General features: G+C 44.2%; 2 protein-coding genes across 7 annotated transcripts in view; both read left to right on the top strand.

The window, feature by feature from the left end:
- The window catches only part of LOC140211466 (uncharacterized), a 122,713-nt gene extending 105,041 nt beyond the window's left edge, over positions 1-17,672 (top strand). For 5 of the 6 annotated variants that reach the window (XM_072281178.1, XM_072281176.1, XM_072281177.1 and 2 more), the window contains exon 31: positions 15,241-17,672. In XM_072281178.1, coding sequence (XP_072137279.1) covers positions 15,241-15,396 — 156 coding nt within the window. In that variant the 3' untranslated portion in view covers positions 15,397-17,672. Of the gene's footprint in view, positions 1-4,897; positions 5,116-15,240 lie in introns of all 6 variants that reach the window. The other variant, XR_011889466.1, reaches the window with a different exon arrangement.
- Positions 17,673-20,534: 2,862 nt separating this feature from the next.
- mccc2 (methylcrotonyl-CoA carboxylase subunit 2) overlaps positions 20,535-23,033 on the top strand; it is a 124,287-nt gene continuing 121,788 nt past the window's right edge. The window contains exon 1 of the mRNA XM_072281174.1: positions 20,535-20,742. Coding sequence (XP_072137275.1) covers positions 20,608-20,742 — 135 coding nt within the window. The 5' untranslated portion in view covers positions 20,535-20,607. The remainder of the gene's footprint in view (positions 20,743-23,033) is intronic.

The following is a 23,033-nucleotide window of genomic DNA, read 5'->3' as shown; positions in this document are numbered from 1 at the left end:
ATCTGATGTTTCTCAAGCAAAACCAACTGGAAAGCTAAGGCCTGTCTGGAGGAGGTGTGACCTTGTATAAAACCTGGTTCCTCAACTTCAGTTTGTTCCATTCTCTCATCAGTAGGGACATTGTAGGGTGTTTCGTCTTTTCAACTTGGGCCATATCTCCTTCTGCAACAGATGACCAAATGGCACCGATACAAGGGTCGTCTTGCTGGGCTGCTGCCAATTCCGTAGGAGTCAAGGCAGGCAAATGCTTCATATCCAGACCGGTCAAGTGGCAGTAAGCTTGTGGAGTGGTGCAACCAAAAGCTCCCAAATGATCCACCACTCTATCCTGCCCTGGCCTTGCCTCTGACTTCCCCGTAGTGGAAAACTGGCACATTGTTTTAACACCAGAGGCAGGAATGCTGTTCCACTCTCCGTCCATTTCCAGCGACTCATGAGAACGTCAGGACAGTGCATCCATATCAATGTTTTGGCTCCCCGGCTGATATTTCAGGCTGAAGTCATAAGCAGACAACGCTGTCGACCACCGATGACCTGTGATATCCAACTTTGCCGAGATCAGTATATAAATCAGTGGATTGTTGTCAGCCCTCACGTCAAACTTGACACTATATTAATAGTCACTTAACTTATCCACCACAGTCCATTTCAATGCCAGAACCTCCAATCTGTCCGCAGGGGAGTTTCATTCAGAGGACGACAGACTCCGGAACAGGTCTCAACCCTTTGCCCTGTTCCTGATATAGAACACCCCTAAACCCTCATGGCTGGTGTCAGTATGCAGTACATATGGCAAATGGGGGTTTGCAAAGGCCAACACAGGTGCTTTAGTCAGCAGCTGAAAGGCATCTTCACATTTTACATCCCATGTTTCCTCTGAAAGGTTCCGAAGGGCTAAGATAAAAGTTACCTTCTTCTCCTTCCTTTCTTCTTCCTCTCTTCCGCAAGGGAGGGTAACCACCCAGAAGCTCATTCAAAGGGTGGCTTACTTTGGAGTAGTGGTAGGCAGTTTTCGATCCCAGGGGATCATGGGTTTGCGCCTGTGGTGGACTGTGACTTCTCCAGGGCGTAGGCTTGGGTGGGAAGATTTGAAGAACCGGCTGTTGCCCATGCAGTGGGTTCCCCCTCTCCACATCACTGATGGGAAGGGCAAGTGCCAATACAACTTGGCACCAGAGTTGTCGCAGAGGTTGCCAGAGTGAAGTTGTAAACAACATCAAACTGCTTTAGGGACTCCAGCTCCAGATTTCTTCCTTGGAATTTACTCCGGTAGCCTTTCCCATGAATGGGTATGGCCACAAGGAGCGGAGTTTTAAAATCAGAGTTTGCCTTCTAGGTGGGCTACCATCCATGGCTGATGAGCCCCACCTGCCTGAAGCAACTGGTTTTGAGGCACCAGTGGTCTGCCTTTGCCCCTTCTCTTGTCAGCAGAAACAGTTCCGCTAGGCCTAGTAGCTAAGCCACATGTGAAGCTCAAGTGTTGGACTTGGTTGTCAGAGGCTGTTAGAGTCACACACCATTTGGAGCACTTTATAGTAGTAGGAGCTTATCCTCCTACCACCCCCGGCTATGACAACCTTAGGAACCTAAGGTGTAGTTCTTCACAAATCTCTGGTAATACCCACAGAATCCAAGAGATGAGCATAGAGCACTCACATTCTTGGCCCTTGGCCATGTGGTTACCACCTCTATCTTGGACAGATCCGTAGCTACTTCATCTGTGAGACTATGTGACCGAGGTAGTTGACTGATGTCTTACAGAACTGGCATTTGTCAGTTTTAACCCTTTGGCTTTCAGGTAGTCTAGCACCTTCAGTAGCCTTGTCTTGTGTTCCTCCAATGTGGACCCGAATACTACGAGATCATCCAAGTACACCAGTACTTCAAGAAAGTTCATGTCCCTAACAGTCTTCTTCATGATACGTTGGAAAGTAACCAGTGCTAATCAAAATGGACATATGAATGTCATCTTCTCTTTGTCAGCTTCACTCATGGGTATCTGATAATACCCACTTCTTAGGTTCTGCACACTGAACCATTTTACTCCACTCAGGCAGGCCAGAGCAGCGATCCATGGAATAGTATATTTGTCAGGGACCGTGCATCGGTTTTCTCTCCAATAGTCAACACACGTTCGTACCTTCCCATTCTTCTTCCTTGACACCACTACGGGTGACACGTAGGGACTCCTTGACTGGGTGATAATTCCATCTTCCTTCAGTTTCAGCAGATGCTGCTGAACATATTTCACCTTCATTGGTGCTAATCGTCATAACTTTTCTCTGAAAGGAGTGTCCTCTGTCACTCAGATGGTGTGGTGAGAACTCTTGGAGCAACCCACATCAAACTTGTCAGTAGAAAAGACATCTTTGAAGTCGAACATCTTCTCCATTAGTCTCCATTTCCATCTCTTGGGTACTGGGAAGTCAACAAAGTCGAATGACTTTGCTGTTAACTTTCCCAATCCAGGAGATTCTTTCCCGATCCAGAAGATTGTCTCTCTCCTAGTTTTCTCACCAGAAAGGTAGACATTACGGTAATTGGGAAAAGCTGCATCTTTGGCATCCCATATCTGACGGTGACCTCTCTCTCTGAGGAGTTCCTGACAATCATTGTCATCCTGTTTACCTGTACAACTGATGGCTTCTGCAGTTCGGGCCTCACTAGTACCCCAGCAGGTAAGCTTCTGGGGCGTCCACCAGGAGGGCCTCAGCATCAGGGAATTTGGGGTTTCCCGACAGGTTTAGGCTGGGTGTACCTTGCAATTCCTCGTTTATGCTCATCATCCTGCTCAGGAGGGACCTGCACTTTTGCAAAAATAGCCCTGAACAATGGGTGAATGCTCAAGGTTTTCAAAAAATTCTCTCCATTTCTCTCCTTGTAGGCTCCAATGAGCCTTCCCACAATGTGAGTATTTGTTCCCACAATAATGGAAGCTTCGCCCTTTTCAACTGGGTCTCAGGCACTCCAACATCCGCTTCTGAAAACTCCAGCTTCGATGACAAATAACCATCATGCGAGTAACATCAGTACAAAGGCCCCAAATTTCTCAGGCACTGAGTGGCATCGATGGTAAATGCATCAAATACTGGTTGTAGAGGTAGAGTCACCAGAGGACCTGTGTCAAGTATGGCTCCAGCATAAATGTCCTCAATCCTGATGGATACACCCGAGCTTGACCCCACAAAGCCTTCAGGAATAAGGTTTTGTACTTTAGTGTATTCCTTGATACCTTGATTAGAATGTGTTCACCCCAAGTCGCCAGGTTGTTCCTTTACTGGCTCTCTCTGAAGTTTCCCAAATTTCTTTTCCATTGAAGTAACCATTGGGTCACTTCCCACTTGAAATGTCCATCCCCACCATAGTTGTAACAGAACATACTGGCTGCTTCCATTGTCAAGAGACCTGGTCAGTAGCAGCCCTCTGCTTGGTACGTCTACCTGTGGTTCTGGTTTCCTGTTGGCCTTGTCACACTAGGTGGTAGAACTAGCTGACATCAACCGAGATACCTTGGCTTGCAGGTTTTTTCACTACATCCTGCAAATCCCCTGCTTGTGTGACATTAGGAGTTGCTTCAGCAACAGAGAGTACTACTGAGGACTTTGCCCTGCCAATGGAGTCCTCCCGCTCATCTATCGTCTTTTCCTCCTCACTTACTTCTCTGATCAACTCAACAAATGAGGGAGAGGGGACGCTTATGAGACAGTCGAATGCTTAAAGCAATCACGTCACGTGGCTGTGCACCTTTCACCTCCATCAGCCAATTGAATGGTCCCTTTACAGCACAAGCAATGCAACTCTCTCTCTAGCCTGAAAATGTAGGCAGAAGGTTTCTCCCCTTTTTCCTGGAATGCGTGCCTGAGCCTCAAAAGCTCCACCGGGCTGTCCATCGTGCCAAAAACAGTTTCTAATGCTTGCATGTAACCCATAGACATGACCAAAGGGTTCTTTGCCTTTAAGGGCCTCACACCTCAGCAGCTGGACCTTTTAGACTCTCTAACAATCGCTGTCTTTTCATATTATCCCAGCACGGCCACTCATCCAGGAAGTGAGATGTCTGCTCTGCTGAAGTCTCATATTCCTCCTCCCCACCAGGGGTGGGCTTGACACCCTTGGAACATTCTCAGCCTACGATAACTTTGACTCTCTGCCAGTACACATTAGCATTTATCTACCAGTGATGTAATTTCCAATACCAGTCAGAATTTTCACCACCCACTGAGAGACCCATTTGACCTTTCATTCAGACAACTCCTTCCCCTCACTTTGCAGAAATGAAAACAACTTGTCTTTAAAGTCTTCATCCTCAGCTCCAAGAAACTTGTCTTTAAATTCTTCACCCTTGGCTGCATTCCCCCCTTCTCTAAAAGTATAGGTGGCTCATGCCCCCACCTCTCCTGGTGTCCCTACCCTATCAGGCAGCACAACTTCAATCATGTCAGTGTTAGTCTGGACTAACATGATATCCTTTCCTGCTGATTGATCAAACAGCCGTTCAACTAGTGTAACTTCCCTAATACTTAAACTGAACTTAGCACTCTAATCAGCAATTTGTCTGGGCTGTGGATATCCTTTCCACTCAGAGCATAAGCATTAGTTGTGAGTAATCTCTTTGAATTGCACCGAAGCTGTGTCCATAATCAAATACCTTAATCACTTTCCCCGATACTAGTTTAAACACACAAATCACCTAATCAATTCTTACAGCAATTACACAGCATTCGGCAAATTGCAGACGATAGCCTCCACAATGAACCCCCTCACTGGGCTCGTATAGAAACTTGGCTCTAACAGCCTCTAGACTCAGCAGTGAGAAAGCCACCTTTTTTAATATACGTCTAGGGTTGATATGATTTGGGTCCAAGCAAACAGGAAAATTGGATTTTTTTATTTACAGAACCCTGATTTCAGGAAATACTGTGTAAATACTGCCCATATACAATTATACAAGAGGGAAAGCAACCAGAAGTCGTGATACATGTTGGGACCAACGACATAGGCAGGAAGAGGGATGAAGTCCTGAAGTGAGAGTTTCGGGAACTAGGCAGAAGGCTGAAGAACAGGACTCAAGGGTGACGTTCTCAGGATTGCTGCCAGTGCTACGTGACAGAGATGGTAAGAATTGGAGGAGATGGCAGTTAAATGCGTGGCTGAGGAGTTGGTGCAGGGAGCAGGGTTTTAGATTTTTAGATCATTGGGATCTCTTCTGGGGAAGATGGGACCTGTACAGATTGGATAGGTTGCACCTGAACTCGAGGGGGGGCAATATCCTTGCAGGTAGGTTTGCTAGAATGGTTCGGGAGTGTTTAAACTAATTTGCAAGGGGAATGGGACCCAGAGCGATAGAGCAGTGAAAGAAGTGCATGGAGTAAAGCCAGATTTAACATACAGAGAGGCTTTGAGGAAAGAGAAGCAGAATAAACGGTGTAAAGACAGTAAGGTAGAAAGGCTGAAATGTGTGTACCTCAATGCAAGAAGCATCAGGAACAAAGGTGATGAACTGAGAGCTTGGATACATACATGGAATTATGATGTAGTGGCTGTTACAGAGACTTGGCTGGCACCAGGGCAGGACTGGATTCTCAATATTCCTGGATTTCAGTGCTTTAAAAGGGATAGAGAGGGCGGCAAAAGGGGAGGAGGGGTGGCATTACTGGTCAGGGATACTATTACAGCTACAGAAAGGGTGGGTAATGTAGCAGGATCCTCTTTTGAGTCAATATGGGTGGAAGTCAGGAACAGGAAGGGAACAGTTTCTCTACTGGGGGTGTTCTATAGGCCCCCTGGTAGCAGCAGAGATACAGAGGAGCAGATTGGGAGGCAGATTTTGGAAAGGTGCAAAAATAACAGGGTTGTTATCATGGGTGACTTTAACTTCCCTAATATTAGTTCCAAGGGTTTAGATGGGCAGAATTTGTTAAGTGTGTCCAGGACGGGTTCCTGTCGCAGTATGTGGACAGGCCGACTAGGGGAAATGCCATACTAGATCTAGTACTAGGTAATGAACCGGGTCAGGTCACAGATCTCTCAGTGGGTGAGCATCTGGGGGACAGTGACCACCGCTCCCTGGCCTTTATAATTATCATGGAAAAGGATAGAATCAAAGAGGACAGGAAAATTTTTAATTGGGGAAAGGCAAATTATGAGGCTATAAGGCTAGAACTTGCGGGTGTGAATTGGGATGATGTTTTTGCAGGGAAATGCACTATGGACATGTGGTCGATGTTTAGAGATCTCTTGCAGGATGTAAGGGATAAATTTGTCCCGGTAAGGAAGATAAAGAATGGTAGGGTGAAGGAACCATGGGTGACAAGTGAGGTGGAAAATCTAGTCAGGAGGAAGAAGGCAGCGTACATGAGGTTTAGGAAGCAAGGATCAGATGGGTCTATTGAGGAATATAGGGAAGCAAGAAAGGAGCTTAAGAAGGGGCTGAGAAGAGCAAGAAGGGGGCATGAGAAGGCCTTGGCGAGTAGGGTAAAGGAAAACCCCAAGGCATTCTTCAATTATGTGAAGAAAAAAAGGATGACAGGAGTGAAGGTAGGACCGATTAGAGATAAAGGTGGGAAGATGTGCCTGGAGGCTGTGGAAGTGATCGAGGTCCTCAATGAATACTTCTCTTCGGTATTCACCAATGAGAGGGAACTTGATGATGGTGAGGACAATATGAGTGAGGTTGATGTTCTGGAGCATGGTGATATTAAGGGAGAGGAGGTGTTGGAGTTGTTAAAATACATTAGGACAGTTAAGTCCCCGGAGCCTGACGGAATATTCCCCAGGCTGCTCCACGAGGAGAGAGAAGAGATTGCTGAGCCTCTGGCTAGGACCTTTATGTCCTCGTTGTCCACAGGAATGGTACCGGAGGATTGGAGGGAGGCGAATGTTGTCCCCTTGTTCAAAAAAGGTGGTAGGGATAGTCCGGGTAATTATAGACCAGTGAGCCTTACGTCTATGGTGGGAAAGCTGTTGGAAAAGATTCTTAGAAATAGGATCTATAGGCACTTAGAGAATCATGGTCTGATCAGGGACAGTCAGCATGGCTTTGTGAAGGGCAGATCGTGTCTAACAAGCCTGATAGAGTTCTTTGAGGAGGTGACCAGGCATATAGATGAGGGTAGTGCAGTGGATGTGATCTATATGGATTTTAGTAAGGCATTTGACAAGGTTCCACACGGTAGGCTTATTCAGAAAGTCAGAAGGCATGGGATCCAGGGAAGTTTGGCCAGGTGGATTCAGAATTGGCTTGCCTGCAGAAGGCAGAGGGTGGTGGTGGAGGGAGTACATTCAGATTGGAGGATTGTGACTAGTGGTGTCCCACAAGGATCTGTTCTGGGACCTCTACTTTTTGTGATTTTTATTAACGACCTGGATGTGGGGGTAGAAGGGTGGGTTGGCAAGTTTGCAGATGACACAAGGGTTGGTGGTGTTGTAGATAGTGTAGAGGATTGTCAAAGATTGCAGAGAGACATTGATAGAGTGTAGAAGTGGGCTGAGAAGTGGCAGATGGAGTTCAACCCAGAGAAGTGTGAGGTGGTACACTTTGGAAGGACAAACTCCAAGGCAGAGTACAAAGTAAATGGCAGGATACTTGGTAGTGTGGAGGAGCAGAGGGATCTCGAGGTACATGTCCACAGATCCCTGAAAGTTGCCTCACAGGTGGATAGGGTAGTTAAGAAAGCTTATGGGGTGTTAGCTTTCATAAGTCAAGGGATAGAATTTAAGAGTCGCAATGTAATGATGCAGCTCTATAAAACTCTGGTTAGGCCACACTTGGAGTATTGTGTCCAGTTCTGGTCACCTCACTATAGGAAGGATGTGGAAGCATTGGAAAGGGTACAGAGGAGATTTACCAGGATGCTGCCTGGTTTAGAAAGTATGCATTATTATCAGAGATTAAGGGAGCTAGGGCTTTACTCTTTGGAGAGAAGGAGGATGAGAGGAGACATGATAGAGGTGTACAAGATCATAAGAGTGGATAGCCAGCGCCTCTTACCCAGGGCACCACCGCTCAATACAAGAGGACATGGCTTTAAGGTAAGGGGTGGGAAGTTCAAGGGGGATATTAGAGTAAGGTTTTTTACTCAGAGAATGGTTGGTGCGTGGAATGCACTGCCTGAGTCAGTGGTGGAGGCAGATACACTACTGAAGTTTAAGAGACTACTAGACAGGTATATGGAGGAATCTAAGGTGGGGGCTTATATGGGAGGCAGGGTTTGAGGGTCGGCAGAACATTGTGGGCCGAAGGGCCTGTACTGTGCTGTACTATTCTATGTTCTATGTTAAGAGTTAACAGATCGTACACCGCATAAAATTATAAAAAAAAGTGTATTTACTAATTTCGGCTTTATCAACCAGTTACTAAGAGGAAAAGAAAAAGGAAAAAAAAATTAAAAGGCCTATTATAATTAAACCAGTCTAAATGTGCACATTGTTGGAGCTCATTTCTTCCAAAAGTTGAGTATGACTGTTACTCATGGCGCCAAATTCTCATCACCAATCACCAGTAGAACTTCCCATCTTGGACTCCTTCAACTCATGAAGCACTCCTTTCAAGCACGTCTTCCCATTGGATCACATCCTACAGCTGTCTCTCCTGATCTCTTTCTCTCTCCATCTTGCGCCAAAAAGACCATGAACCCCACCAGTGTCTATCATAAAAACCTCTCTGAAGAAGGTTTCCCAATTCCACCATCCTGATTGGCTGAATCAACATTTCTAAGTTGAACATCACAGCCCATTCACCGAAACCCAAACACTATCAGCAGGACACACTGCTTCTACACAAAGCTACTAAATGAAGTGCCTTACTACATTAGCAGTAAAAATCTGTACCAGGGCAGTCAGTACATAGAAAGAGTAAAACAGGCAAGAGTGGATATTGGACTGCTGGAAAACGATGCTGGAGAAGTTGTAATTGGGGACAAGGAAATGGTGGACAAACTGAATAAGTATTTTGCATCAGTCTTCATGGTGGAAGACACTAGCAGTATGGTGGAAATTCCAGGTGTCAGGGGTCATGAAGTGTGTGAAGTTACCAATACTAGAGAGAATGTTCTTGGGAAACTGAAAGGTCTGGAGGTAGGTAAGTCACCTGGACCAGATGGTGTACAGCCCAGTGTTCTGAAAGATGTGGCTGAAGAGATTGTGGTGGCATTACTAATGATCCTCCAAGAATCACTAGATTCTGGAATGGTTCCGGAAGACTGGAAAATTGTAACTGCAGGGTTCAAAGGAGGTTCACGAAAATGGTTTCAGGATTAAACGGCTTGGCATATGAAAGTGTTTGATGGCTTTGCGCCTGTATTCACTGGAATTCAGAAGAATGAGGAGTGATCTGATTGAAACCTATTGAATGAGAAAGGCAAACAAGAGGAATTCTGCAGATGCTGGAAATTCAAGCAACACACATCAAAGTTGCTGGTGAACGCAGCGGGCCAGTGTGTTGGTTGAATGATGAAAGGCCTTGCTGGAATGATGTGGAGAGGATGTTTCCTATGGTGGGAGAGTCTAAGACCAGAGGACACAGCCTCAGAATAGAGGGGGATCCTTTTAGAATGGAGGAGGGATTTCTTTAGCCAGAGAGTGGTGAATCTGTGGAATTCTTTGCCACAGACAGCTGTGGAGGCCAAGTCTTTATGTATATTTAAGGTAGTGGTTGTTAGATTCTTGATTGGTCAGGGCATGAAGGGATACAAGGGGAAGGCAGGAGATTGGAGCTGAGAGTAAAAATGGATCTATGATGAAGTGGCAGTGCAGACACGATGGGCTAAATGGCCTAATTCTGCTCTTGTATCTTATGGTCTTAACTGTTCTGGTGCTCTGGTTCCCATCTCTCTGCAGCTCTTGTTTATACCCCTCCTCCACACTTCCCCACTTTCCTGCTGCGATGTTAGTCCCCTTCCAGTTCAAATGCAAACCATCTCTGTAGAAGTCCCATTTTCTCTGGAACAGAGACCTGTACTGAAGAGATGTGGGAGAAGCCAGAGGTGGTAGTACTGTGCTGCTAGAAGGTGTGTGAACCCTGTAGAATTGTCTCTATTTCTGCATAAAATGTGATCAGATCTTCACGTAATCCTAAAAGAGAACCCAGTTTTTTGGAGACCAGTGGTTTCTTCCCTGGTGTCCTTCTGTGAACACCGTTCATGTTCAGTGCTTTTCTTATAGTGGACACATGAGCAGAGACTTTAACAAGTTCTAGAGATTTCGGCAGGTCTTTTGCTGTAACCCCTTTTTCGCCCCCTTCAGTTTTGCACATTGTGCTGTTAGTATGATCTTTGCAGGATGCCCACTCCTAGGGAGAGTAGCAACAGTACTGAGTTTCCTCCATTTCTAGACAATTTCTCTGACTGTGGACTGATGAACACTCAGGTCTTTAAAAATGCTTTTGTAGCCTTCTGCAGCTTCATGCATCTCTACAATTCTTCTAAGATCCTCTAAAAGTTGTTTTGATCGAGGCATGGCGCGCAAAAACAGATCTTTCTTAAGAAGGGCGGGCTCTGTTACTAATATAGCGGTCTTTGCCCCACTGACTCCTGTTGCCTAGGATGAATAGCCGTCGACCCCGCCAAACAGTCCGTCTAGTATTACTGAGAGCCCTACACTAACTTGACTTTGTATTCCTTTTTCATAAGGCAGGGCACCTCTACAACCCACACCTCCAATCTCATCTCTTTGATTGGAATGTTTGACTCCAAATGCTTTTGTACAAGGCATTGCTCCAGAGGTTCACATACTTTTTCCAACAAATACATCTAACAATATTGGATCATTTTTCTCAATAAATAAATGAATAAGTATAATATTTTTGTGTTATTTATTTAATTGAGTACTCTTTACCTGGTTTTAGGACGCATGAAGATCTGATCACATTTTATGTCATATTTATGCAGAAACAGAGAAAATTCTACAGTGTTCAAAAACATTCCAGCACCATTGTAGATGGTTGCCTCTCTGACCGGAGGTCTGTGACTAGTGGAGTGCTGCAGAGATTGATACTGGGTCCGTTTGTCATCTATCAATGATCTTTATGACAGTGTGGTTAACTAGATCAGTAAATTTGCAGATGACACTAAGATTGGGGGTTTAGTGGCTATCATGGCTTGTAGTGGGATCTGGACCAGCTGGAAAAATGGGCTGAAAAATGGCAGATGAAATTTAATGCAATCAAGTTCGAGGTATTACACTTCAGTAGGACCAACCAGGGAAGGTCTTACACAGTGAATGGTAGGGCACTGAGGAGTGTGGTAGAACAAAGGGATCTGGGAATACCGGTACATAGTTCATTGACAGTAGCATTACAGGTAGATAGATTCATTAAGAAAGCTTTTGGCAGATTGGCCTTTACGAGAATGATTCCAGGAATGAAAGGGTTACTGTATGAGGAATGTCTGGCAACTCTTGGGCTGTATTCCCTGGAGTTCAGGAGAATGAGGGGGGATCTCATAGAAACATTCTGACTGTTAAAAGACCTGAACAGATTAGATGAGGCAAAGTTATTTCCCATGTTAGGGGATTCTAGGACAAAACATAGAACATAGAACAGTACAGCCCTTCAGTCCACTATGTTGTGCCGACCCTTAGACCCTTAAAAAGGGCATGACTTCAGGATAGAAGAACGTCCTTTTAGAACAGAGATGTGGAGAAATTATTTTAGTCAGAGGGTGGTAAATCTGTGGAATTTGTTGCCACGAGCGGCTGTGGAGGCCAAGTCATTGGGTGTATTTAAGGCAGAGATCGATTAGCCAGGGCATCAAAGGTATTAGGAGAAGGCAGGGGAGTGGGGATGACTGGAAGAATTGGATCAGCCCATGATTGAATGGCGGAACAGACTCGATGGGCTGAATGGCTCCTATATCTTATGGTCTTATAAATCAATGTATTGAGTACGGAAGATGGGATGTTATGTTGAAGTTACATAAGACGTTGGTGAGCTCTAATTTTGAATATTGTGTGTAGTTTTGGCTACCTACCTACAGGAAAGATGCAAGTAAGTTTGAAAGAGTACAGAGAAGACTTACAAGGATGTTGCCATGTCTGGAGGACCTGAGTTATACAGAAAGATTGAATAGGTTAGGACTTTATCCTTAGAATGTAGAAGATAGGAGATTTAATAGAGGTATACAAAATTCTGAGGGATATAGATGGGGTAAGTGCAAGCAGGTTTTTTCCACTGAGGTTGTGTGGTAGTAGAATCAGGAGTCGTATGTTGTGAAAGATGAAACGTGTAAGCAAAAGATGACAGGAACCGTCTTCACTTAGAGGGTCATGAAAGTGTGGAGCAAGCTGCCAGCACAAGTGCTGCATGCAAGTTCGATTTCAACATTTAAGAGAAGTTTGGATAGGCATATGGATGGTAGGGGTATGAAGGGCTTTGTTCCCAATGCAGGTTGATGGGAATAAGCAGTTTAAATGGTTCAGCACAGACTAGATGGGCTGAAGGGCCTGTTTCTATATTGTACTTTTCTATGACTCTATGAGAGCCCAATGATCCAAAATTCTGTAGCCCTCCCTCCTACACCAACTCCTTAACTATGTGTTCATCTGTATGTTCTTCCTATTTCTGCCCTCACTAGCACATGCACAGGTAGCAATCCCAAAGGTTCTGTCCTTTAACTTAGCACCTAACCTCCTGAACTCATTTAGCAGGACCTTGTCATCTATTGATACTGACATGGAGCACAGCCTCTGGCTGCTCACTTTCTCAATCTCGCTGTGGATTCAATCTGAGATGTCCCTGATTCTGGCACCCCGGAGGTAATGAACCATCCGGAATCTCATTCTCCTCCGCAGAGCCTGCTTTCTGTTCACCTAACCAACGAATCCCCTATCACTATAGCGCTCTCCTTTCCCCTTCCATTTTGCGCCACAGAGCCAGGCTCAGTGCCAGAGACCTGATTGCTGTGGCTTTCCTCTGCTAGGTCATTCTCTCCCGACAGTAGCCAAGACGTTACAGCTGTTGTTGAGGGGATTGGCCACAGGGGTACTCTGCACTGGCTCCTTAACCCCCTTCCCTCGGCTGATGGTCTCCCAGTTACCTGTGGCCTGCACCTTGTGTGTAACAACCTCCCTGAAAGTCCTGTCTGTCACCCCCTCAGCATCCCGAATGATCTGGTGTACATCCAGTTTCAGTTCCAGCTCTACCGTCCTTAACGCTGTTAGCTGCAGCTGGATGCACTTCTTGCATGTGTAGTTGTCAGGGACACTGGAGGTCTCCCTGCCATCTCACATCCTGCAAGAGGAACATTTGAGTATCTTGTCTGATATCTCAACTGCTCTATATGTGCAATAGGAAAGAAAGAAAGAATAAATAACGTCAAAAAAAGTCCTATGGCCTACGTCTCTTCTCACCGAAGCCTCGGTAAGCTCAAACCTTAACTCCCCGCTCCACATAATAGCCACTCTGCTTAAATCTAACTTTTTATTGGACCTTACCAAGTGTCTAATTATGCACAATCCAATGTATCGTCGGGAACTGTGGTGCACAAAATGTGCCAACTGTACTCACTCGCTTCTTTTAAACTGTCTGTCTTCCTCTACACAATAGAGTGTCTCCTCAGGACTGTGGTGAGCATAACATGCCGACTGAGCCCGCATGCCTCTCTCCCCCTGTACAATCTGATGTCTCCTTGGGACATGTTATCCTTGAGCTTTTGTTCTAAGTTGTTGAGCAATAGATTCTTGTGCAAAGCCCTTGTTAAGATTTCTACTGCTATGCTATGAGGTGGTTTATATTAGGCAGTGTGCCATGCTGGAAAGTGTTTTGGCTTCGGCTAAAGATAAGGAGCCGTGTTGTGTGTCAGCCAGTCAGGACTGTGGAATGTGAGGGAAGATCCCGGAGAGTTGTGGGGAAGATTTCCTGAAGGACAGTAGTCTGGTTTGGGGTCTTTTTTTGGCGGGAGCTGCGGAGTGGGGCACGGGGAAGATGCCACAGAATGCTGTTAGGAGAGTCCCCATTGCAAGAAGTTGTTCGTGCCGATGAATGGCTCCAAGGAGGAAAGGCCAGTACTCCTGAGAAGTAGCCAGTTTGTTTGAGGTGGTCTTTGAGGAGAATTCAAAATGTGGGGGTGTTTTCACACAGGCTGTGGGTCCAACGTGTGACACCCCCCCCGATACACCCCAACTGCTCCAGTGTGAGCAACGTTTTGTACACATTGGAATGTTTTAACTTTAATGAGCCCTTTTATTTTTTTCCTTTTTTCTGTAACTGTTTGTTAAAGTTGAAAATTTGGTCAATTTACTTTCTTTATAATTTTATGCTCGTGTATGATCTGTCATTTCTGGGCTACTGATAACTTATACAAATCAAAGTTTCTTTAATCAGAACCATCACATCATTCCTGTTTGGTTGAACCCCAAATCATACCAACCCTAGATGTATATTGTTTATGAAAGGTGGCCTTCTCACTGCTGAGTTGCATGGCTGTTAGCTGAGTTAGCTAATGAGCCAAGTTTGCATACAAGCCTGGTGAGAGTGTTACACTTGCACAAAGTTTTCCATTTTTTATCCATGCACAGTTGTAAATACAGGACTTGAGAATGCTGATTCAGATGTGGAAGTAGAGAACTGAGTGGGAATTGTTTATTGTATTCTGCTTGTAGTAATGTCTGCAACAGATTTACAGCAGACAGTCTCACTGGCTCTCCGCTGTATGCTTTAGAGCATCTAGACAACTGCAAGACATGTCAGGCTGCTGTCTATTGATTACAGCTCGCTGTTCAACACCATCATTCCCCTAATATTGATAACGAAGCTTGAATACCCCTGACCTTTGCAGCTGGATCCTTCATTTCCTTATTTGGATACCACAGTTAGTGCAGATTAGAATTGGTTTATTATTGTCACGTGTACAGTCAAGAAGTCGTCTTTGCTTACTGTTCATACAGATCAGATCATTACACAGTGCATTTAGATAAAATAATAAAATGTAGATTAAAGTGTAACAGCTATGGAGAAAGTGCAGGCAGACAATAAACAATATGCAAGATCATAATGAGGTAGATTGTGAGGTGGAGTCAATCCTATCGTACAAGAGGTCCATTCACGAATCTGATAACAGTGGGATAGAAGCTCGTGTCCTTGAGCCTGGTGGTATTTGCTTTCAAGCTTTTGTATCTTCTGTCCGATGGGAGGGGCTTTTTATTTAATTTAGTAATTTATATATTTTTAAGACTTTGCATTGTACTGCTGCCACAAAACAGGTTTTCAAGTGCCATGTATTCTTACTTGTGTCCACGTCTTTCCAGGTGGTGTGTAACTCCTCACTGCAGAGTTGGCAGTCAGAGTCGTACGCAGAGGAGGCCTGCTGTACTGTGGAACAGGACACAGAGCAGGTGCCGCCAACAAGTGTGGCAGAATATTTCTTCAGTGACATCTTCACGGAAGTGGATGAACAGGAATGAATGTGGGGCGTGTGTAAAGCTGCTGAGTTATTTGGTACGGGTACATACAAAATAATGTGGTTATGTTCTTGTCTTAATCACAACATTGGTGTAAAGCAATGTATGAGCCTGCACAGGCCTGGTTGCAGAACAGAATACTGCTGCCAATGTAGGTACAAACTGTTGGGCAACCACTTTACAAAACTCAGAAAATTAGCCTTTCTTGAAAAGATATATCAAAGTTTTAGATGGTAATTTATTGTAACCATGTTTTTATTCATGGAAGTTAACTATTTCTTTAAATATATTGTAAATTCATTCTGCAACTAAGCAATTGTGTACAATACTGAAGAAGCTTTCATTCACTGAATGTAATGTACTCTTGTTGTAATAGATAATGTACACTGAACATTGGCAACTTGATTGACCTTTACCTTAATGTAAATTCTATTAGAAAGGGCATACAAGATGTGTGCTTACTCATTTCTGTGTATTGTATGAACTTCCAATCAACAGAAGGTGTATGGTATCAGATTATTGCTTTTAAACAGGGGAACCAGAATCCAGTCATTCAGCTTCTCATATATTTTGCCAATGTATTTACTGCCTGAAGAAGAGTGGATTGAATGGAATATTTTGTAGATTTTGGTGAGTTGAAAGTGATCATAGTGAAGCATAAATAGTGGAAACCAAACCAAAATTCTTGATACGAAGAAAAGCAATGACTGTAGATAATGTAATTCAAAAGGAAAAATTGTATTACTGAATTAGTTCATTTACATTTAGGCTGTAAGATAAAAGTGTTTAATGAGTTTTCAGATTCTTGAGTGCAGAGAAATGAGGTAGAGAGCAGGTACATTTGTGTAAAAAAAAATATTACAAATGTACCTGATTATTACATCTGATTCTAAAGGTTTGTTAAACAATTTGGGACGCAAGTCAGAAATTTACCCTATGATAACTTTGAAAAGTCTTTCCTCATTTCCAACATTGTTGTAATAATGAGGATTGTACAAATTTGATGAATATCTGATGATGTTTGATTGTTTTCATCACCCTTTGAAGAATGTGCCTTGTACAGCTCCCACATTCATGCTATCTGATGACACACCTTTGAAACAACTTATCAAAATGAACAATTGCAAGTGCAAATGTGAATGAACATCTTCATTGTCAGGCTAATCTGAAGATTTACTGTGACTGAGTGAAGTTTCAAGTTGCGGTGGACAGATTTGTTTGCATGTCATACATGTCAATAGTGAAAGAAAAGGTTTCTTTTTGTGAAATTACCTGCATTGTGTTTTCGTCATTTGAAAGAATTTGCACATTTAGGCTAGGTTTTAGTTTTGGGTGAATTGACTTTTTAAAAAAAATTCCTTCCTGAGATGCATTTCTATTAAATTGTATTAAATATTCTCTTTTAAGTACCATCATAAAACTGTGCTGTTAATGATATCATCTTTTAATATGGGACATAATCACACTTGGAGATAATTTACTTTTTTTGTATTTGAATTATTATTTAATATTATCATGCTCAGGTGGCTTTGATGTTTTTTGATGACTTAAATATTGGAGAAAATCAGATAAAGAGGTCTTATGAATGAATGAAAAGGTGAACTTGTTAGCTGGCCCAGCTGTGCTCCAGGTTGCAATGTGTAAACATTTGAAAGAGACTGTCAGAAGTTCAGAGGTTAGGAAGAAACGTATTATCAAACAATTTGTGCCATAGTTCAATCTCCAGTTCTGGTTATAAGTAAAGTACATTGAGAGATAGTAACTGGTGGACTTCATCCTATTACAGTGAGACAAATGATTCCTGAACCTTGAGCAATTTGTCTTCAACTTCTGATAATAGTCTCTGGACAAAGTGATTTTGTGGACCACAGGAAATCTCTGGTGAATGAAGATTGTTAATTGGGCACAGTGTTGAATAGCAGCTACAAGACACCAGGTTGAAACTTCAAAAGCAGAAAATAAACCTAATTATGCAAATCGTATTGTTATGCCCTTATGCCGAACTGGACTTTTACATTTACCTTGCCCTTGGTTAAACAGTTGGGTCAGGTCAGTGACACAGCCTAATGATCCACATCTGTAACTTACTGCTCTGCTCTCTGCTTGCTCTTCACTGGGTTGCAAATAGGTACGTGATCACTTAGTGGATGACCAACTCATGTCATTTCAGCATCTTCCTTGTTTGGAAGGAGTGTTACAGTACTATTGTACAGACAGATCTATCTGTGGTCTGCTTGTAAATTCTGTAAATAAAAATCATCTATAATTTCTGTTTACAATAGTGTAATATTATTGAGACTTTTAATCATTCCAGCATCTGCTATTTTGTGTTCCAAACTGTTGAAGACAGTGAAGATACAAATTAGCGTTTTTTTTTTCATGTGCATCGAAACATTCAGTGAAATGCATCAATGATCAACATAGTCCAAGGATGTGCTGGGGGCAGCTTGCAAATATCCCCGTGCTTCCCGTGCCAACAGAGCATACCCACAATAGCCTGTACAGCTTTGGAATGTGGGAGGAAACTGGTGCAGCCTGGGAAACCTGCACGGTCACAAGGAGAGCATACAAACTCCTTACAGCAGCAGCAGGAACTGAATCCTACTACAAAATTCAAAGTAAATTTAGTATCAAAGTGCATGTATGTATACAACCCTGAGATTCATTTTCTTGCGGTCATTCATAGTAAATACACAGAAACACAATAGAATAAATGAAAAACTGCACGCAAACAAAGATGGTATGGGACTTAAGGCTCCTGTACTTCCTTCCTTATGGCAGCAGTGAGAAGAGAGCATGGCCTTCGTGGTGGGTATCCTTGATGGATGCTGCTCTGCTGGGAAAGCACACCATATGGTTGTGCTCAATGGTGGGGAGGGCTATACCTGTGTTGGATTTTTTTGTAGGCTTTTCTGTAGTATTTTCATACCAGGCTATGGTGCAACCAGTCAATGAACTCTCTACAGCACATCTATATAAGTTTATCAAACTTTTTCATGTTTTGCTGAATCTTTGCAAACTTCTAAGAAAGTAGAGATGCTGATTGGCTTTCATCGTAATGTTAATCACATGCAGGGCCCAGGACAGATTCTTTGAAATGAAAACACCGAGGAATTTAAAGTTGCTGACTCTCTCCACCTCTGACCCCCTGGTGAGGGCTGGCTCATAGACATTTCCTGTAGTCAATAATCAGCTATAAGTAGTTTTGTCAGTGTACTTCACTGATGTCAAGTTACCTTAGTTTTGCCATTAGCATTATTTTAATGTTTACTTCAGCATATCACCTTCGCAGTGGCAGGATAGTAATATCCATTGCTGTTTATTCTTATTTCCTTTATGGTTGAGGACATCCCACCAGTATGTGTTGTATTCCATTGCATTTTTATCTTCTCTAAAAAGACAGCCATGATTCTTTAATCTATTTTGCTTATAAAAATATGTATTAATACATTCTTTGAAACGTAGGAAAACTATTTATTGCTCATCACTATTTCCTCTTATAAAACCACTTGAAGGGCCCAAAACTGTTCACAATACTCAAGGTGAGGGCCTCATAAAGCCTCAGCATCACGCCCTTGCTCTAGACCCCTTGAAATGAATGCAAACATGGCATTTGCCTTCCTCACTACTGACTCGACCTGCAAGTTAACCTTCAGGGTATTCTGCACAAGGACTCTTAAGTCCCTCTGCATCTCAGATTCCTGTATTTTCTCCCTGTTTAGAAAGTCTGCACATTTATTTCTACTACCAAAGTGCATGACCATGAATATTCCAACATTGTCTTTTATTTGCCACTTTCTGGCCCACTTTAAGTCCTTCTACATCCTACCTATTTCCTCAACACTACCTGCCCCTCCACCAATCTTCATACCATCTACAAACTTGATGGTAACAAAGCCATTATTCCATCCTCTAAATCATTGATATCCAGCATGAACGGAAGTGGCCCCTGCGGAACACCATTAGTCACTGGCAGCCAACCAGAAAAGGATCGCTGCCTCCTACCAATCAGCCAATGTTCTAACTTTCCTGTGATACCACGGGCTCTTAACTTGGGAAGCAGCCTCATGTATGGCATCTTGTCAAAGACCTTCTGAAAGTTCGAATATCCAACATCCACTGCATCCCTTTATCTATCCTTGTAATATTCTCAAAGGATTCTAACAGGTCTGTCAGGCAGGATTTTCCATGAAGGAAACCATGCTGACTTAGTACTATCTTATCCTGTGTCACCAAATACTCCACAACTTCATCCTTAACAATTGACTCTAACATCTTCCCAACCACTGAGGTCAGGCTAACTAGTCTATAATTTCCTTTCTGCTGCCTTCCTCCTTTCTTAAAGAGTGGTGTAACACTTGCAATTTTCCAGTCCTCTGGCACCATGCCAGAGTCCAATGATTTTTGAAAGATCATTTCTAATGCCACCACAATCTCTAACGCTACCTCTTTCAGAACCCTAGAGTGCAGTTTATCTGGTCTGGGTGACTTATGTAGCTTTAGGTCTTTCAGCTTATTGAGCACCCTGTCTCTTTTAACAGTAACTGCACCCACTTCTCTTCGTTCACACACTACAACATAAGGCATACTTCTAATGTCTTCCACAGCAGTTTGTTCAGCACCAAGACAGGAAGATCCCTTTAGAGGGAGAAATATGGGTGGAAGGGGTTCGAAGAAGTTAGGGATCTTGTTGGTGTGTTCCTCGTTGGGAAGGGTATCTGCAAAGCACAGGACGGGTGGGTCCCTGCAGAGGGGGGAACGGGAGAGGGGTAGGAAGGACATGTAGGAGTGACCCTCATTAGGAAGGGGATCTGCAAAGACTGGACGGGTGCAGAGGGGGGAACGGGAGAGGGGTAGGAAGGACATGTAGGAGTGACTGACCCTCGTTGGGAAGGGGATCTGCTTGGCACTGGACGGGTGGGTCCCTGCAGAGGGGTAGGAAGGACATGAGACATTAAGGACATACAGGGGTGACTGACCCTCACTGGGAAGGGGATCTGCTTGGCACCAGACAGCAGAATCTCTGCTAAGGGCGAGGGAGGGGTATTAAGGACACGAGGAGTCTGTGACATTGTCGATGGGCAGGGGATCTGCTCAGCACCGGGGCGGGAGCTTTGTCTTTAGGGGACGGGCCTACGCCGGATCCACCAGTGAAGCAGAGCGGGAGGAGCCCGGTTGTTTGCAGAGCCGGCGACTGGGAAGGAGCGGGTCGGAATGCAGCGGGTGGCCAGGCTGCGGCCCTGGATGGGCAGAGCGCGGGCCTGGGGGAAGCACGGGCTCCGCGGTTTCCACGGCGACAAGGCGGTGACAGTGGGCACCGAGGCTGAGGCCGGTTCCGCTCTCTTCAAGGTAGGCCGCACCCGATCCCCGGACTTGCCCGCATCCGAGTCCCGTGCGATGCGACGCCTGATGGGACGGAAAAGGGAACGGACGGGTGTAGCTGCCGAGGTCAGGGTGAAACAGCCTGGAATCTCTACTACAGCGGGGCTTTACAGAAACAGACTGTTCGCCCGACCTTGGATGTTATTGCAAAATGTGAAATTGGCAGATATCCCACTCATTTCAGGGAGGTAGCACCCCCGCCCCCCGGTCGACCTCCACGGGTGTATGTAATACTTTGTTTAGTGATTATGTCTATTCTGTAAACCGAGTTGGGTATATGCAGAACATGTGACATTAAAATATGTACTTATATTATCATGTTTATTCCATTACAACTTTAAGCAAGTCTACAGAGAGTTTGGCCTCATCACGTAGCTAGCTAGTTTAAATAACGTTAGCTATGCTGTAACGACACCTGTTAAACTCACCTCAAAGTCTTAACCCATCATGGGCAATAGAAAAGCCACTGTTGCAAACAGTGCAGCGAGCAACACTGTCATTATTTTTGAGGTCGACTGTAACGCCCACCCACAGAGAAAACTGATAGGTCTACTTAGCAGTGGTCCCCAACTTTTTTTGCACCGTAGACCGGTTTAATATTGACAATACTCTTGCGGACCGGCTGACCGGGGGCGGGTTAATCACGACCGGAATATACGTGATAAGTCAACCTATAAGTCACTTATAAGTGGCTGATACACTCAATTTTGTTTCTAAAAGGGTTTATCTTATGAATTTAATATTAAACACACAGCGCATATTTTCCTCGCATGAATATAGTAATAAGTCAGTTCTAACTCAATAGCATCATAACATTTTAAATAACGTTTGGATATTAAACACACAACACATATTTTCTCCGTATGAACATACAAAATCATTGCAACACACCAATATCGCTGAATCAGTGCGAGCCCTGGGCTTGTTTTCCTGCAAGACGGTCCTATCGAGGGGTGATGGGAGACAGCGATACTGAAGAGGGTTCCTTATGTCCAGTCTATTCTGCAATTTAGTTTTCGTTGCATTCATTGCAGAAAAGCCTGCTTCACAGAAAAATGTTGGAAATGGAAGCACGTCTTCAGTGCTTTGGTGGCTATCTCAGGATATTCAGCCTTGAGTTTGATTCAGAATGCCAGCAGAGGTGTTATGTCAAACATATTTTTCAGCCCACCGTCATTTGCAAGCTCAACAGTGCGTGACAGGGAATGAGGAAAGGTGCAGCTGACTCATATCTTTCATATCGCCAAATCATATCGTTTCCTCGTGGCCTGGTGGTTGGAGACCACTCTTAGCACAAAGAGAAACCAATCAGGATGCTCACGCTCCCTCTCCCTCTCCCTCTCGTTCTCAAAAATCGATTTCCGTACACAGTACACAGTAAAAACAAAACAATGTTCCTCCAGGACCATGGTGCTACATGAAACAACAGAAATACACTAGACTGTGTGAGACAACTCAAGGCTACACTAGACTATGTAAAACAACACAAAAACTACACTAGACTACAGACCTACACAGGACTACATAAAGTGCACAAAACAGTGCAGGGCAGTGCAATAATTAATTAATTAATAGAAAACAAGTTAATAGGCACAGTAGAGGACAATTTCATCATGTAGATGAACAACACAGACTACCACAGTCAACATCCCCTCCTTGCCCTGCACCTACCATCCACACCTCCACATTTCGCCCCGATCTTCACCTTCACCTTCCCCAGCCCCCACTTTCCACCAACTCCCCGGTCATCATGGACTCATCTTCACTACTGAGCAGGTGAGAGGACTCTGGGGAAATTCAGACACGACAAAGCATAGGGACTGGATGGTGTGAGCCTCAAGGTCCTGAAGGAGTGTGCTGAGCAGCTGGATGGAGCTTTCCAAGGCATTTTCAATCTGAGTCTCAGCCTGGAAAGGATGGAAAGCATCATGTGTGGTGCCAGTGCTGAGAAGATCCATTCGAAAGTCTTGAATGACGACCATCCAGTGGCCGTGACCACATACATCATGTAGACAGGCTGGTCCTGGTTCAGCTCGGACCCCTGGTCAGATCAGCCCTCGATCCCCTGCAAGTTTGCCTATTAGGTACTCACTGGAGTTGACGATGTTGTCATCTACCTGCTGAACAGAGCCTACTCCCATTTGGATAAGCAGGACAGCACTGTGAAGATCATGTTTTTTGATTTCTCAAGTGCCACCAATACCATATACAGGTTTCCCCCACCATCCGAAGGTAGAGCGTTCCTATGAAACGGTTCG

Source organism: Mobula birostris, chromosome 17, assembly GCF_030028105.1.
Source record: "Mobula birostris isolate sMobBir1 chromosome 17, sMobBir1.hap1, whole genome shotgun sequence".
Classification (NCBI taxonomy): Eukaryota; Metazoa; Chordata; class Chondrichthyes; order Myliobatiformes; family Myliobatidae; genus Mobula; species Mobula birostris.
Note: the sequence above shows the minus strand (reverse complement) of the source record. Positions and strands in the feature narration are given on the sequence as shown.